At 50.5% G+C, this 15500-nt stretch overlaps 1 protein-coding gene and 1 long non-coding RNA gene across 15 annotated transcripts in view; one reads left to right on the forward strand and one right to left on the reverse strand.

The window, feature by feature from the left end:
- LOC125331995 overlaps positions 1–15500 on the forward strand; it is a 379455-nt gene that overhangs the window by 332388 nt on the left and 31567 nt on the right. For 2 of the 14 annotated variants that reach the window (XR_007206332.1, XR_007206333.1), the window contains exons 1-7: positions 8035–8240; positions 8482–8537; positions 9007–9134; positions 11605–11665; positions 12699–12803; positions 13532–13696; positions 13915–14046. This is a non-coding gene — a long non-coding RNA (uncharacterized LOC125331995). Of the gene's footprint in view, positions 1–3317; positions 3334–4376; positions 4524–7787; positions 7831–8034; positions 8241–8316; positions 8538–9006; positions 9135–11604; positions 11666–12698; positions 12804–13531; positions 13697–13914; positions 14047–15500 lie in introns of those variants that run through there. The other 12 variants (XR_007206331.1, XR_007206334.1, XR_007206324.1 and 9 more) reach the window with 11 other exon arrangements.
- IRX5 (iroquois homeobox 5) lies at positions 2352–5962 on the reverse strand. The gene is made up of 3 exons (XM_048316482.1): positions 5501–5962; positions 3853–4258; positions 2352–3599 (listed from the first exon to the last, which is right to left on the reverse strand). Exons 1-3 carry the CDS (start codon positions 5747–5749, stop codon positions 2833–2835), a joined length of 1422 nt encoding a protein of 473 aa, XP_048172439.1. The 5' UTR covers positions 5750–5962; the 3' UTR covers positions 2352–2832.

A 15500-nucleotide genomic window follows, 5' to 3' on the forward strand; every position in this document is an offset into this window, starting at 1 on the left:
GAAACTGGTAAATTCGTGCTTGTGTTAAAGAATGGCTATACAGTATATCTGCTGTGGCAGGGGAAAATGGTGATGAATAAAATTGTTGTATGAAATCGTTTGGGCTACCATAATAGTTATGGTTTAAAATAGGCGACAGGCTGCAACCTAAAGGAAACGGTTAATTCCCTTAGGAATTTATACATCAAACGAAAACCGTATTGAGATCGCTAATAGACCTATTCAGAATAGCTCGGAGTATAAGGAATAGGGCTTTTGAACGAGCGAAGCTCCTAAGCTGCTTTGCAAAATAGCTTTTTCAGAGATGGGAAGATCAACTGCGGAAAGGTAGAACGACAATTTAAAAAAAAAAAAGAAATCCATAGCTAGATGAATAATTGAAACCTATTTATTTTGAGGTAGTCGTTCCTCTGTGGAACCTGTTGTCTCGGGAGCGCGGTCCTGAGAGGCTTTGTCGCTCCCTGTAGCACAGGGCGCTAGGGAGTTTCCCCCGAGTTCAGCCGGAGGCGGTCTCCGCCGGGGGGACGGGAACGGCAGAGCCCGGCGGGAGGCGGCCCGCGGCGCTTTGCCTCCAGCCCCGCACATCGGGGCCGCTTTTACTCGGCCCAGCTCTACCCTGTCCCTCGCCGCGAGAACTTTATCCCGTTTTAAACAAGGCAGGTGAGTCCAGTAAAGCTCACTGCTGCGCGAAAAATACGCCTGCCCGCAGGTCTCACCGACTGGAAATGAAATATCCAACGGAGCAATTCGAGCGTTTTTAAAAAAATCATTTATCATTAAAGAATGACAAAATAACATACTATTATCCCAGGAATATTAGACTCTTCGCACATTCAGTTGAAACAATTTTGATTTTAAACCAGATTATGCATAAAAAATTGTATAACCAAGCGAATATGGACTGCATCTTTAAAACTCAAAATACAAACTACTATTTAAAATCCCGTAAAATGTAAATATGCATGAATAAACCTGTTACAGCTAATAAATGGCTCTGACAAAGTTGAAGAGATTACAAAATAATTATGATTCGTAAAGAAAAAAAAAAAAAAATCCAAGCAAACCGAGGGGTGTCTGGGCACCAGCCCCAGAGGTCCCAGTCATACTCCCATCACACCAGCAGTGTCTATGTCAGCGTACAGCTGACACACACAAAATCCACACTGAACAAGGAGAAACCCGTCCCCGAGGCTGGGTGCTGGAACAGTCCTCGCCGTTATTTCTTTGCTGGGACAGCCGCACCGGCAGGGACTGACTTTTGGTTGGGGGTTCCGCGCTGGGGTGCCCCTAATCCGCTCGGGGACCTGCTTCTCCCTGCTTTGGGCTGTGGAGCGGCAGAACGGCGCGGAGGAGGCTCAGGGCGCTCTCTGTCCCCGCACCCAAGGGACGTGTGGTGGCTGGGATTGCCCCGGCGGCGCGGCCCCTGTCCCACCATCAGCCGCGGCGCTGCGGGCTTAGCGCGGAGCGCGGCCCCGCGGGACTCCCGCACGGCCGAGCGGGCGGCGGGAGCCAAACCCGGGCCGAGTGTGACACCTACCTGCCAGCGCCGGGAGCACCGCGCCCGCGGCCGGCCCTGCGCGGGGCTGCGCGCCCGCGGGCCCCGCCTGAACAGCCCCATCCCGCGAGCCGGGGCAGCGGTGCTGCGCGCCGGGGCTGGGGAGCGGGGAAGGGAAAGGGGCCGAGGCGGCCCCCGCCTCACCGAGCGCCTTTGCCCGTGCAGTCGGCGGCCCCGGCTGCCACCGCAGCACCGCTGCTGCAGCGACGCGGGCTAAATCTGGCAGAAAATCGAACTCATTAGCAAAGTTCACCAGCTGATTGCTTTGCATAAAACACGACACTGATTGGGAGTAATTAGGTTAAAAGATGGGACTGCGCTTCGATTTGGTGTTTCTAACAAGTGCTTTTGTGCGTGGCCTGATTTAAGCCTTCACCTCCGGGAACAGCGTCCCTCCCGCACCCGGCCCCGTCCCGCTGCCGCCGCCGCTCGCCTCTCCTGGCCCCGCGGGCGGCTCTCGCCTCCGGAGCCCCCCGACCTTTTAGAAACTGCCTGTCACTCCCAAAAAGTCTTCAGTGAGATCCAAAATTGAGCCCCGCGTCTCATTTAAGACGTGCTTTTATTTTTCCGCAGCTATGCACGTATCTAACAGTTGCAAAAAGAGAGTGGTTTTGATTCTGTTAAAAATCTCTTTTAATTAAATATTTGCATTTTACAAAGGCGGCTGCAGGGTTTTTTTTTTTTTTTTAATCTAATACGTATAACCTATTTCCTTTTTTTTTTTGTTTTGTTTTTGCATTATACTTTAACTCACACCCAAGGAAAAAAAACAATAGGCATAAAAAATTAAATTAAACTTGTATATATATATTTTAAAACTATGAAACAATTCGGAAAAAGACACAGAAATGTATATATTTATATTACGAAAACAACATTAATGCCTGTACAGTTGTCTTGATTTCATAATTTACTTCAAAGATACTGTATTATCAATTTAAATACAAAAAAGCTACATTAAATATACAGAATAAGATTTAATACAAATTTTTCTTCTTTGTGTGTGTGAGAGAGAGCGTGTCACTCGTTTGCTTTTCACTTGCTTAAGACATTTCTGGGCAGTTTCCACCCAGCCATTTCAAATAGACTCTATAAAGTTTTGAAGAGGGTGGTGGGAGGGAGGGGAAGCTGGTCTTTTTCTGTTTGTTTTGTTTTTCTTTTGGTACTGGAAAAATAACTGCCAAAGCAATTTATTATTTCTCTCAAATAAATTAAAAAAATGAAAAAAAAATAACAAAACCACAGTCCCGGGAGGGGTTAGGGAGGAGAAGCCGATATTAAATGTTGGACATACCTTTCTTCAGTTCGTAAGGTGAGTCTTTGCAAAGGTCTACTTGGGACTGGCTCCTGATCATTTTAGTGTCTTTAGCCAGGCTCTCGGCTCTGCTGAGGACAGTCTGATTTAATCCATTGAAGTGGGCGCCGGGGGCGGCGGCGGCGGGGCCGCCGGCGGGGTGCCCGTGCAGGGCCCCGAAGGAGCCGTAGTTCGTGTAGCCGGGGTAGAAGGGAGCCGTGTAGTAGAGCGGCCGGGGCAGGACCGCCCCGTTGGGGAAAGGGCACTGCGCGGCCGGCGAGCGCGGCCGCGGCGGCGAGCGGGACGGGCCGCCGCCGCCCAGCACGGCGGGGCCGGGGGGTGCAGCCTCGCCGCCGGCCTCCTTAGCCTTGTCCGCCGAGGTGGCGATCTCGGCCAGCGACCAGAGCTTGGGCTTGGCGAGGGCTGCCTGCTGCGGCGAGTGGATGACGGAGGCGCCGGTGGCGGCGGGCAGCAGCGGGTGCAGGTCGGCGGCGTGCGGCGGCCCGGCGGCGGCGGAGGGCGGGCGGTACGGCGGGGGCTCCTCGCCGCCCGCCGGCGGCGGCCCGCGGCCCCCCGGGCACGGTCCCAGCGGCGAAGCGCCGGGCGCCTTGTGGGGGACGGGCGGCCCGTCGAGCCGCTCCTCCGCTAGCTCTTTGCAATCCGAGTCGCTGAGGCCGCTCTCGGCCTCCCGGGGGACGGGGGACTCCTGGAGGCGCTCGCAGCCCGGCGCTGCCTTGGGATCCGCCGCTCCTGGTAGGGGGAGAAAGGACAGGGGTGGGGGGACAGCTCTCGGGCTCGCCCTGCGCCCCCAAACCCGCCCACCCACTTCGCCGCCCACCCCTCGGTCCCCGCCGTGACCAGGCCCGCACCGCTGCCCGCCGGCTCCCCCCGCCCCGGCTGCCCGCTCGGGGGAACAGGCCGCCAGGCCACGGCCGCCCCGCACCGGGCCGGGGGCAGCCCCGACGGCGCGGCCGCGATGACCCGGCCGAGCCCGCTGTCCTACCTGTGTCCGGCGTCCCGGGGTCCCCCTTCTCCTCCAGTTTCTGTGGCTCGTCCTCGTCATTTTTCTCCAGGTCGATGTTTTCCTCTTCCTCCTCATCCTCGCTGCGGTTCCGTGGGGTCCAGGTCATTTTGTTCTCCTTCTTGAGCCGCCGCCGTGCGTTGGCGAACCAGGTGGAGACCTGGGTGAGGGTCATTTTGGTGATGATGGCCAGCATGATCTTCTCGCCCTTGGTGGGGTAGGGGTTTTTCCGGTGCTCGTTGAGCCAGGCCTTGAGAGTGGCCGTGGCGTCCCGCGTCGCGTTCTTGCGGTACGCGGGGTCCCCGTAGGGGTAGGAGCCGAGGGGCGCCGCGTACGGGTGGTACCCCAGGGAACCGGCCATGCCCGGCGTGTGGTCGTAGGGCGAGCCCTGGGGAGAGAGGGGAGAGCGGCCCGGCGGGGTGAGGTCAGGCGGCCGCGGGGCGGCAATGACAGGGCAAAGGCAACGCCAGGGCCTGCCCGCGGCCCCTGCCCGCGCCCCGCCGACTCTCCCCCAACGCCGGGCCCGGTCCGGCTTCTCCCCGGCTCTTTCCCGGGAGGAAGGGCCTGAGGCTCGCCGGGGCCCGTAGTCTCCGGCCCAGGAGACCACCGGCTGCCTGCAGCAATCAGCGGCTCTGCCCCAAATACAGGAGCGGGTAAGCAAGTGGGCAGCGCGGCGTGGGGGACGACAGAGGCAGGGGGACCGGAGCCTTCCCCCCCGCCCTGCGATCGCGGCAGACAACCTGCCGGGCCCAGGCGGCCGGACGGGCTGGGCCGCTCCTCCCTGCCCAGGGACGGGAGGGGGAAAAAATAAAGGGAAGAAGAGAAAAGAGAAAAAGACTATAAAAGAGAAACAAAAAAAGGGGGAGGGGAGGGGGGGGGAAAGGCAAGAGAAAAGAAAGAGAAAAGAAAAGGATACAGAAAAAGGGAAGAAGGAACTGTGAAACCATGCCCTAAACATAGAAGAGAAGCTGAGCAAAACTCGCTGGTTTTTTGGGGGAGCTGCGGGGCGCTGGCGGTGGCCGCAGCTCTGCGGTGTGGATGTCCCGCACCCGGACTGGCCCCGCGGTGCCCCGCGGGCGCGCACGGCGGCGCAGTGCCCTAAGTGCCCTACCTTCCCCTTCCCTTCCCCGCACAGCCCCGCGGAGCAGCTCGCGGCCATGGGATTAGAGCTCTGCAATATTTAAACCTAATTATCGCCGTGCAGGAGAAAGTTGCCTGGATTTATCGCCCGGATTTCTCCCCTCGCCGACCGGTCCTGGGTTCATTCCCTTTTCAATCACAACAAGTTAATTGTTGCAGAACTACGATTGGTGCTTTTTATACATATTATTTTTTTCTTTTAATAGGGAATGAAACCAGTCCCCGCCTGCCCCGGTCCTTCTCGCCCGAGCCGTGCCGGCGGCTCCCCCCGCGCCCGGCCCTGCCAGCCGCTGCCGCCAGCAACAGTGTGCGGCAGCGCACGGCGGCGGTGCGGGAAAGTTGGGCGGCGAGGCGGGGAGCCGCGCTCCCTTTTGTCCCCGAGATCTCAAAAATAAAATGGGAACAAAAAGCAGGCCCGGGAGGGGGGGGCAGGCGCCCGCGGGATGCCGTCGTGCCCGGCGTGGTGCCGGCTGCCCGCGGCTGCTCTTACCACGTAGGAAGTGAAGGCGGCGGCGGCGGCGGCGGCCGGGTCGGTGCCGTACTGGAGGTGGGAGTTGTAACCCGGGGAAGGGGCGGTAAAGGCGGTAGATCCGGCATAAGGGGAAAAAGCGGAGCCCGAAGAAGATCTCCCAAGTTCATCGGTCCTGGGTCCGGAGATCACGCTGGTGCTGTACGCCGGGCAGGAATAGAGAGCCAAGGACGCAGACGGCTGGTACAAGTAACCCTGAGGATACGACATGGCCAGGCGCACACATATACCCGGGAGCCCAAGGCGCCGGGAGGGAGCCGCCGCGCTGCCGGGTTGGGGCGGCTGCGGCCGGGGCTTCGCGGGCGCCTCTCCGCCCTCGCCCGCTGGGCAGCGGCGGCACCTTGCTCTGCGCCGGGGCCGCTGCTCCGCTTTCGCCTGCAGCCGGGCACCGCTTCCTCCTTTTTCTCCCCCCCTTGCTTTCCCCTCTTTCCCTCCCCCCCTCCTCTCTTTCTCTCTCTCTCCCCCTTGCACTGGGGGGCTTTTTTTTTTTTCCCCTTCCTCCTCGCTCTCGCTTTCCGAAGGGTCCTGCCAAGATGCTAAGTTGGAAATTGCAGCTCCTGACGCCTTCAGCACGGCCCGGCGAGGCTCCTCCTTCGCGGGGTGTTGTCAGTGGAAGGACTGGCAGGACCCCGCTGGGCTGCCGCGGCCGGGCCCAACCAGCGGGAGGGCTCCGCGCTTCCCTGGCCCTCCCCAGCGCTCAGAGGCTCAAGTGCGCCGGCTCCTGGATTGCAGTCACCTCCGAGCCATTTAAGATCAGCTCCAACTTTCTGCATGTGCTAAATACCGTGCGGAGCCGCGCTGCGCCGGAATGCAAGCCAATCAGTATATGAAAAAAAAATAGATCTTTAATAAGATTTATTAGCCGCCCGGCTCCCCCTTGCACAGCCACCCCTCCTCGTGCTCTCTGCCCCTGCCCCTCCCTCCGCTAAATCACTGGAGGTGGGATATACGGCGGAGTGCTGCTGATGCTAGTTTTGATTTCCTTAACAAAAAAGGAGATTTTCGTCGGGGAAGAGCCGCAGCCCGGTCCGGTCCGGCAGCGCTGGGCTGCTCGGCCGGTCACTCCCGCGAGCAGGGGCCGCCTCGCCGCCGGACCTGTTGCGGCGGCTGTGCGGCCGGAGCGGCGGTGGGGCTCCGGCCAGGAGCGGGGATCAGCTTCGTGGGGCTCGGATTTAGTCTCTCCCAGCGCCGGTCGCGGGAGAAGGGCGATCCGGAGGGGAGCGGAGGGGGCTGAGATAGGTCCGCAGACACCGCTCAGAGCGAGGGTTTGCCCGCGGATCTAAGGAACACACAGGGTATCCTCTCCCCACCCTCGGCTCATTGAAGGGTCGAGGCGAAAGCAGATTAAAACCATATGAACTGGGATAAATCCCTGCCGATCAGAAGATATAATCTCTTGTGATTCCACCAGATAGATTTCCCAACAGAAACATATCCCGATTTATTCCCTTCTCGCATTTTTTTTCCCTTGCGGTTGAGGAAAGGAGCTACTCCAGCGGCCGCGGACCCCCGGCCATCGGGACCCGCCATGCCTTTTGCGGTTGAGGGAGGGGGGCGATATCATTAGATTTATCATTTTAGAATTGATTTTATTTTGTAACTTTTGCATTTTCCGACCCTGATGCTCTCGCCGCGCTCCTCCGCGGGACGTAGCCGGCGACGCGAGGAGCAGGGGTGTGTTTTAAAACGGGCAGGCCGGGGCAGGAGGTACCCGTGTCCCCGTCGCGACACCGACGCCGCCCCGCTCCCTCCCTCCCTCCGTCTCCGGGGCTCCGTCCCGGCGGCGACATCCACAGCCCCCCGGCTGGGCGCAGGCTGGGACTTGCCGAGCGGCCGCGCTGCAGGGCCGGGGCTGCGCGGGAAGGGCCGGCCGGGCAGGGCGCGCTGGCCCCGCTGTCTTCGCGGGGGACGCGGCAGGACGGAGGCCCGCTGGGCGGGCGCTGCCCGCCGTACAGTAGAGTAGCCTGCCCTGCCCTGCCCTACCCTGCCCTGCACTACAGTACCCATCAGGCCGCGGCCCCGCCAGTCCCGCCCCCGGCCGTCCTGGCGCATGACTGGCTGTCCCCCCGCCGGCGGCGGGCGCTCCGCTTCTTCCACGGGCCCGTGGACCTGTCCCTCAGCGCGGGGTGTGGAGGGGCGGTGGCAGCTCGGGCGCGGTTGCGGCGGAGTCCGGAGGCGGCGCTGACAGGACGGCGCGCGGAGGCGCTGCGGGCCGCGGGGCCGCCCCCGGCCCGGACCAGCCCCGCTGGGCTCAGCACAGCCCGGCCCGGCCCGGCCCGGCCCGGCCCGAGGTGAGGGAGCGGGGCCAGCAGGGGCCGCGGAGCCGCTCGGGCGCTCGGAGGCGGCGCTGCCCCGCCGCGGGGGCGCCCCCTGACGGGCGGCGCGGGCCGGCCCCGCCGCGCTGCGGGTTCGGCCCCGGCCCCGCGCCGGTCCTGGCGGCGCCGGGCGGGACCTGGCGAGACCACGCCGGGCTCGGCTCCTCCTCGGCGCTGCTGCCGAGCCGCGCTCGGTCTGGCCGTTCCCTCTATCCTCTTGCACCCCCCTCGCCCCCCTTTTGTTTTGGGTTTTTTTTTTTTTTTTAATTTAGTTTTTTAATGTGCGGTGTGCGGAATTTCGTCTCTTTAAACTCTGTGTGGTTCTGCCCCGGTAAACGGGACGGGTCCATCCCCGGCTCGCACGCTTACATGCTCAATCCACACAGGTGTGCACTTTCATCAGTTTTCAGCTGCACGGTGTCACCGGTATTTGTCCCCGGCTTAATTTTAGCGATCGCTCTGGAGCACTGCATTTCTTTTTCCACTCAAAAGCTCTCTGTCATAATCCTCTGACAATCCCCCTTGTTCAGGGAGTGAGATATCATCTGGTAAAGTTTTATACATTTAACATTCATTTTATATGTGACTAGAATAACTAACTGCTTTTCCGTGCTCCTTTCTTTGTAGGAAGAAGCAGAAGTTTTAACCATCTTCCCATGGCATCTGACTTTTTTGAAGAGGAGGTAAGGTTAACATCATGTAAAATTACCCTCTTTATTTCTGATGTTCCACTAATCTTTCTTCTGTAGGCGTACATTTTGGAAACTGTGGTGAGTTCATGCATACTTTCATGCATTGCAACATGATACCAGAGCTGATTAATAAACCGTAGTGATAGGACTCTTATGCCATCAGGATTGTAAGTGCCTATCAAACTGACATTCTCACTGTATTATGCTACTTTTATATTCTTTGCAATTTTAAAAGAACTGTAGATAATTATTCAAGATCTTGAAACATTTAGTTTATAGTTTTATCGCTGTGGTTGTCACCTTCACTTGATATCAAATTTGAGACTCATTTCTTAAGGATGTCTCTATTTTCTGCTTTATTTGCACACTGATAGCTCTACTGAATGACTAGTCACAGCAGCCTTTTCCTCTGATAGCAGCATATTAAAACGTGAAAGCCTAAGACTAATCTGCTTTGCAGGACTTTTCAGCCGTTTGATCGAAGGGAAATAAGAAGTTTGTTTCAAGACTCCTATGTTGTTCATCAGTTCTGTTAACAAATGTGGGGCTTGAGAATACATTTGCTTCTTCTCTTCATTTTTGCTGAAGGTATGTGCATTTGAAGGTATGGATGGATTCTTGGTGTCAGGAGTTTGTGTACTTTGCAGCTGCCAGTGAAACTGTATCAGTGCAAGTTGATATTAAAATTCTGGACTTTGTATATTTTTCTCATAATTTTTTGGAAGATAAATTGTTAATGTCATAGAGAAAACACTTGCCCTTAAAACCTTATTTAACAGTGGGAAGGATTTACAGGCTGCTTATGCACTCTTCACTTTATTTAAATTCCAGCATGTGAATTTAGATTCTGCTTGTATAAATAAATAATTAGAATCACTATTTTTGTAGCTTTCAATCTGATGGGCTGATCCCACAAAGCTGTTTAAAAGGTCTTTGGTTAGTTTAGTAGTTGGACTCCAGCAGGGTTTTTGGCATGAGAGGAACTTGGATTTGAGATGACTGCACAAAATGTAGCAATATTTGAACTTGCATATTTGTTTTTCTACATTGATTTCTTTTGCATAATTTCGTTGAGGGTGTGCAAATATGTGTGGTACAGCATAAAATGGCTTAATAAATTAGTGCATGAATGTACAGTAAGGATCAGCTGAGAATATTTTCTTTCTGGGAGGTTAAAAAGAGGCAGGATGTTCCTGAAAGTAACAGCAAACTATATTTTAAAAGTACAGCTATTGGTAGGCTCTAACTGTAAGTGGTTTGGTTCCAGGTGGCTTGTAGTGAATGGAGTTAAACTTGGCTATCTTGGATATGATACACCTTAATTTAATTAATTTAATAGCTACTTTCTGTTGAAACTTTAAAATCTAACGATCCTGTTTTTATTGCAGTCTTTAAAGATCTAATCGTTCTTCTGTGTGTCTGAGATGTAAAACTTAGTGCGAGGAGAGGCAACAGATTGGTTCCGTCATGCGATTTTGTTGGGTTTTTTTGAGAGTACTTAAAAGATTATGATGGATAATGCTGTCTTGCCAAAGAATGCCGACACAGGTGTTCATCATTATCTTAATTAAGATCCTGAGAAAATGTCATCTTTCAGCATGAATTATGAAGGGAGATGCATTAGGAGATCATTTCAACTTTTTTTTCTTTTTACAGGGGTAGATGAGAAGGAGGCTGTTTTGTCGAAACCTTTTTGATATTTCTTTATCAGAATACCTGACCTTAGACACTCAATAATTTGTTTCTCCAGTTCAATTTGTGACTATATTACCAGGAGATCTGTATGTGATGCTAAAGGGAATCCTCTTAAAGAAAAAAAAATTAAAAAGTATTTCCCCTACAAGATACCTTGTTTCATTTAAAGCTGTCCTATGAAAAAAAAAACCTGTGAGACTCGGTAGTGGAAATTGCTGCTGGAAACATCTGAGAAGAGATGTTTTGTACAGTATATTTAAAAGTATTAACAACTCATAACAGAGGAAAATAAATACATGTGAATATTCATTTTTTAAATTAGGCACTAAGAGAAAAGAAAATTTTCTTTCTCATCTTTGCACTATCATAGAAGTAAAACTAATTAGCTTGCAAAGAGGAGGGAGGGGCCTGTGTCTTTGTGTGTTAAATCAATACATTATTAACTAGGCAAGAGCTAAAAAATCGCATGTAAAATATTGGCTGTAAAACTTAGGGGCCCTTTCCCACAGACACTGCTTCCCTCAGGTGCAGTGCTGGGAGTTCCAGGGTCAGGCAGCGCAGTGGAAGTGCCAGTGTTTGTGGCTCTCAGCCTGGGTGAGGGGTCTCTGAAGGAGCTCTCTGGGCAAGACACCCTCAGATGCTCTGTTGTTTTTTCTGCCTGCGCTTCCTTTGCCTGAGATGCTCCTTGTTCACACTCTCTGTGTTTGTGGTCTGAGAGCGAGGTGTAAACTCGTGAACACCAAGAACAACTCTTCCGTCCCTAGCATTTGGGTATTAGGTAGCTTAGAGTTTTGTTTTTCTCTCCAAGCCTGTCTATGTTAAATCTCTTCTTGTCTGCTAAAAGAAAACCTGATTATCAGTTCCAGTCTTTTTTTTTTTAAATTGCTTCAGCAAACCTTTTTAGTGTGTGGAATGAAATACAGAAGTGCAGCTGACAAACCTTTCAAGCACCTAGTTATTGTATTGAGCATGTAACTCCAAAGATCTTGACGGTATCATGGGAGAACCTGAAACTGTATTTCAGTTTCCTTGAAGTTTCCTGTAATTAACTTAAATGCCATTATTTGCTTGAATTTGTTGGCATAGTATGGACTAAGTTAAGAATGTCTTGAGGGTTTATTTTACTTACAGTTCCATGGACATATGCAGAAAATAGACCCTGAGTAAAAAATAAAAAACTGCTCTCTTTCATGTCTGAAACAAGTTTTTCACTTGAAGCAAGCCACATCTACTGTTAGTTGGCTCCTACAGCAAATGAGGAGCAGCTCAGTGGGAAGGATGGCTGTGGCTCCCTGTGCCGTTTTATGGGATGTACATGAGCCCATAGCTTCCCTCATGGTGGCAAATTCTCTTTTGCCTGCAGGTGCTGCAGCATGGTGGGAGCTCCTGTAGCTGTAACCTGGTCTCCGGTGTGGGTGTTAGAGGTGGGTGACTTAATAGCAGTGTTGTGTTCCGAAGATTTTGTTCTTTATCTGCTTTACTTACATATATTTGCAGTCTTTATGACCAGTGTTTGCAAGAGCTCAGCAGTACCTCTCTGAAGCATGAAGCCAGCTAGCCTTTCTGGCCTTACACCCAAGGAATTCTTTATAATTTCCAGGGTTTTATTAATATTAGAGCTTTTTAGTCTGTATTCCTTAATGTCGGTAATGCAGATGTAGATGATTCTTGAAGCTGATTTTTGCAGATTAACGTGAATGTATTTGTAGAACTAGCATTTTTTTTTTATTATTATATAAATCACTGCTTGAGGAGAAAAACAAACCGGTTGGACCTTTCAAGGTGAATATGGATCACCATAACAGAGTTTACTGTACTAATGAACATGTGACTGATGACTCTCCTGCTCTTCCAGAAGGAGATGCACCTTCCTGAGCAATTTCTTTTTTCCCCAACAGAGCAAAAACGAGCTTTTTCTTTTCGTAAGCACATATTTTTTTACTGTATTTCTTAGCATTTCTAGTGCGGATCAAGAACACAGCATTTACCTCTGAAATATTCTCTGATGACATCTACAGAAATTTTCCTGCCCTTCAGATTTAATTTTGTGTAGAATAATGCATGGTATAATATGTAGGTCCTGTGTTTTCAATCAAGCTGTGTTAGGTAACTATGCTCTTCTTTCATATCCCAGAGCAAAGTATCAATATCCAGATGGCAGTGTGCTGGGATAAAAGATAGCTACAGGCTTGGCTGCTACTCTAAAGACAAGAACTAACATTTTAGCCTGTGTGATAAATAAAACCGAGGTTGAGACTCTCAGCGTATTGGAGTTGCACTAAATAATTCTACAGTGCTGTTTATTACTGGTTTCATTGGATAATATGCAGTTGTAAAACCTGCTTGAAGCTTTTATTAAGAACACTCTGTCATTATAAAAAGGTGCCTACAACTTCTTTATGATATTGGCAGTGCAAGAATTACTTTGTTTGTGCTGACTTTCTGGCTTTTATCTAGGAAGGACCTTGCTGTCTCCCAGCTCCTCTAGGCATTAAGTTCCATGAATGTCTCTTGGGAAGAGGACAGCTCTGTAGAGCCTAAGTTTCAAAAGTAATTTTAAAGGTATTTTTTTCCTTTATGCTTTTTCTTAAGTTTATTTCAGTATTTGATTTATTGTTTTAGTTAAAATTCTGCTGATATTTCCTGTAGTATACACTGTGTTGCTGTGTCCCTAAGTAAAACTTAAGCTGAGGTCATCCAGGTAGTTCTTTGAGAGGGTGGAGGCTGCAGAAGGGTGGAGAGACTTTTAGACTGGCTGAGAAGGGATGGGAAAACTTGGTAGCAGGCAAGGGGCTAGACCTGGGTTTGTTTTCTTCTTGCATTTCTGGCACATCCTATGACCTAGATTTGTTCATGTAACCTCAGCCTCAGTTTACCTAACAGGAGCTCTGCTTGTCTCAGAAATGTTCAGATGTAAAATGGTGTTCGTGCTTGTATAATTTTTAGACTGTTGTGCTTTTGACCAAGAGCAGGTTATTAATGCTGTTACTGGTTCATTAGCAAAATGCCATTAAACTTTCACATTCCTCAGATCTTTGATTTCCATAGGCACCTGTTTGTGGTGTGCCTCTTGGAACATGCATGGTTGAACATCATCCAGTGGGATGTGATACTAACACAGTGTCTGTGGGATTTAACAAACGTGCTGGATCAATGGGTGAAGAAACCCTTGCATTGCTCAGTCTGTAATCCTTGTTTGTCAGAGAAACATGCTGTCTGAATTAGTGACAAATACTGTATTTTTGTTCCATCCCTCATTCTCCATATGTCCCTTTTTTTAATCTTTATAGATTGCATCCAAGAGAGAAGCAGTGAGGCCCACTGTAGGGAGAATGAACCCAGCAGTCCATCCTGTCCTGTGCCTGCCTGAATATGGGAAGAGACCTAGTACAAAGCTGGAATGCATCTGGGCTTGCAGTCTTTTTAACCATATTAAGTCCTGTTCAGAGTTAATGGTAAGTAATCTGCTGTGAGTATGATATGATTCATTAAGCAAAGCATTACAGTAGGGGCACTTTCCTTTGTGGTGCTGGGTTCAGTCACTTACAAAATGCAGAATTAATGTTTCCAGATATGTCAACTTTATTCCCGTTCCTGTTGAGAAAGTCACGCAGTGCAGGTGACAAGAACTGTAATAAGTATGTTCTTTTCTTTCTATTTTTGTCCTCCCCAGATGAGCTCAGTGAGATGGTCTCAGCAATGCTGAAGAAGGGAAGAGCAGAATTGGAAGGCAGGAGCTATTTCGAAGCAGGATTCTTCATCTTTCCGTAATGCCCAAACGTGAAGACTTTATAAACTTCATTAGGTAGAGTATTGCTAATAGTGTAATATCAGTAATGTTGCATGGTGTAATATGGCATTGCTATATTGTTTGGTGATTGTGTGGAGCTGCATTAAGTAAATGAACATATGCCAGTGACTTCAATGAACATTATGAGTGAGAGCAGTAAATGGAGAAGGTGGGTACTAGAAGAAATGTTAGTAGCTTTCTTTAAGCCAGTGTCTTTTTTTTTACAGCTCTTTCCATAACCAGTAGTTGTTTTGTTTCTTGATAAAGATGGAATAAAGAAAAATATCTTTTCATTCAAAAAATTGAATCTAGTTCGACTTCTTAACCAGAAAGACTTCACGGTCCTACTAGCTGTTAGAGCATCTTAATGCTTTGTCCAGCAGGAAATTGCACTCACAGTGCTGACCCATAAACATCTGCAGTGCAGCGGCATGTGCTACTCTTGCTCCTCAGGGCTTGTGAAATGTCTGCTGTGGCACAGCCCTCTGTGACCTCTTGCATTGAAGGGTGGAATTCGTGAGTCCTTTTCTGTCTGGAGCTTGTGGAAGCTCCCTCCTGAGCCCAATAGTTCTGAAATACTGCAAAAAAAGATCTGACAGTGTTGTCTGGGAGATGTGACTGACTTAATTGTTATTAACATTTATTAAGTGCCTTACAATGGAGTGGAAGAGCCATTGCCTTCATTTTTACAAATAGGAGAACTGGCATGTAGGAAGAATGAATCTCTTCTATCTTCTGCAATTCTTGACCCACCTAATTAGGTGATTGTCACAAGAAATGAGAACCTGGCTCAGGGGAATGGCACAGGCGGAAGCTGCCGACGCGTTCCGTACACACTGCTCTTCTCCCTCACACAATGGCTTAGTGTAGTGAGCAGGGCTTCCCTCTGTGAGTGTCACTGGGCCAGGGAGGAGATTTGAAAGGGCTGAGGAGCCTGAGGCTGTCTATTGGATTGCTTCATTATAGATCTCATCCAGGTAAAAAGTGGGGAGCTGCAACTCGTTTCTAGGAGCTACTCTGTTTCTTAGCAATTCCTCACCCACTGCCTCCTCCCGCTTCCTTTCGCTGTGGAGTGGCCTTTCCCCACAATAAGCTGATTCTCTTCATGGCTGATATTTACACTTACACTTAGTTAGCCTCTAAGGCACTCACTGCTTCTTCTGGCCTAAGACTTCAGTTTCTTTTTTTTTAAATAATTTATTTTGCTAAGAAAGAGAATCTGTCTAGCTGTTACAAACAATAATGGTTTTGACGTGTATCAATAAAGAGTTAGAGATGTGTGTTTTCCATGTAGAAGATAAAGAGACTTAAAGCTTGCTTTAAAGGAAGGCAAACCTGGGAGAGGTTTACTTAGATGTACAATATGCCCTATTCTTTCATTTTTACAAACAGCATTAAGGGATTTTTTTCAAGAAAAGAGAAAATAATTTAATGTTTTTGATTGCAATTTTTTCTTAGTCTCACAGTTG

This window comes from Corvus hawaiiensis, chromosome 12 (assembly GCF_020740725.1).
Source record: "Corvus hawaiiensis isolate bCorHaw1 chromosome 12, bCorHaw1.pri.cur, whole genome shotgun sequence".
Taxonomy (NCBI): domain Eukaryota; kingdom Metazoa; phylum Chordata; class Aves; order Passeriformes; family Corvidae; genus Corvus; species Corvus hawaiiensis.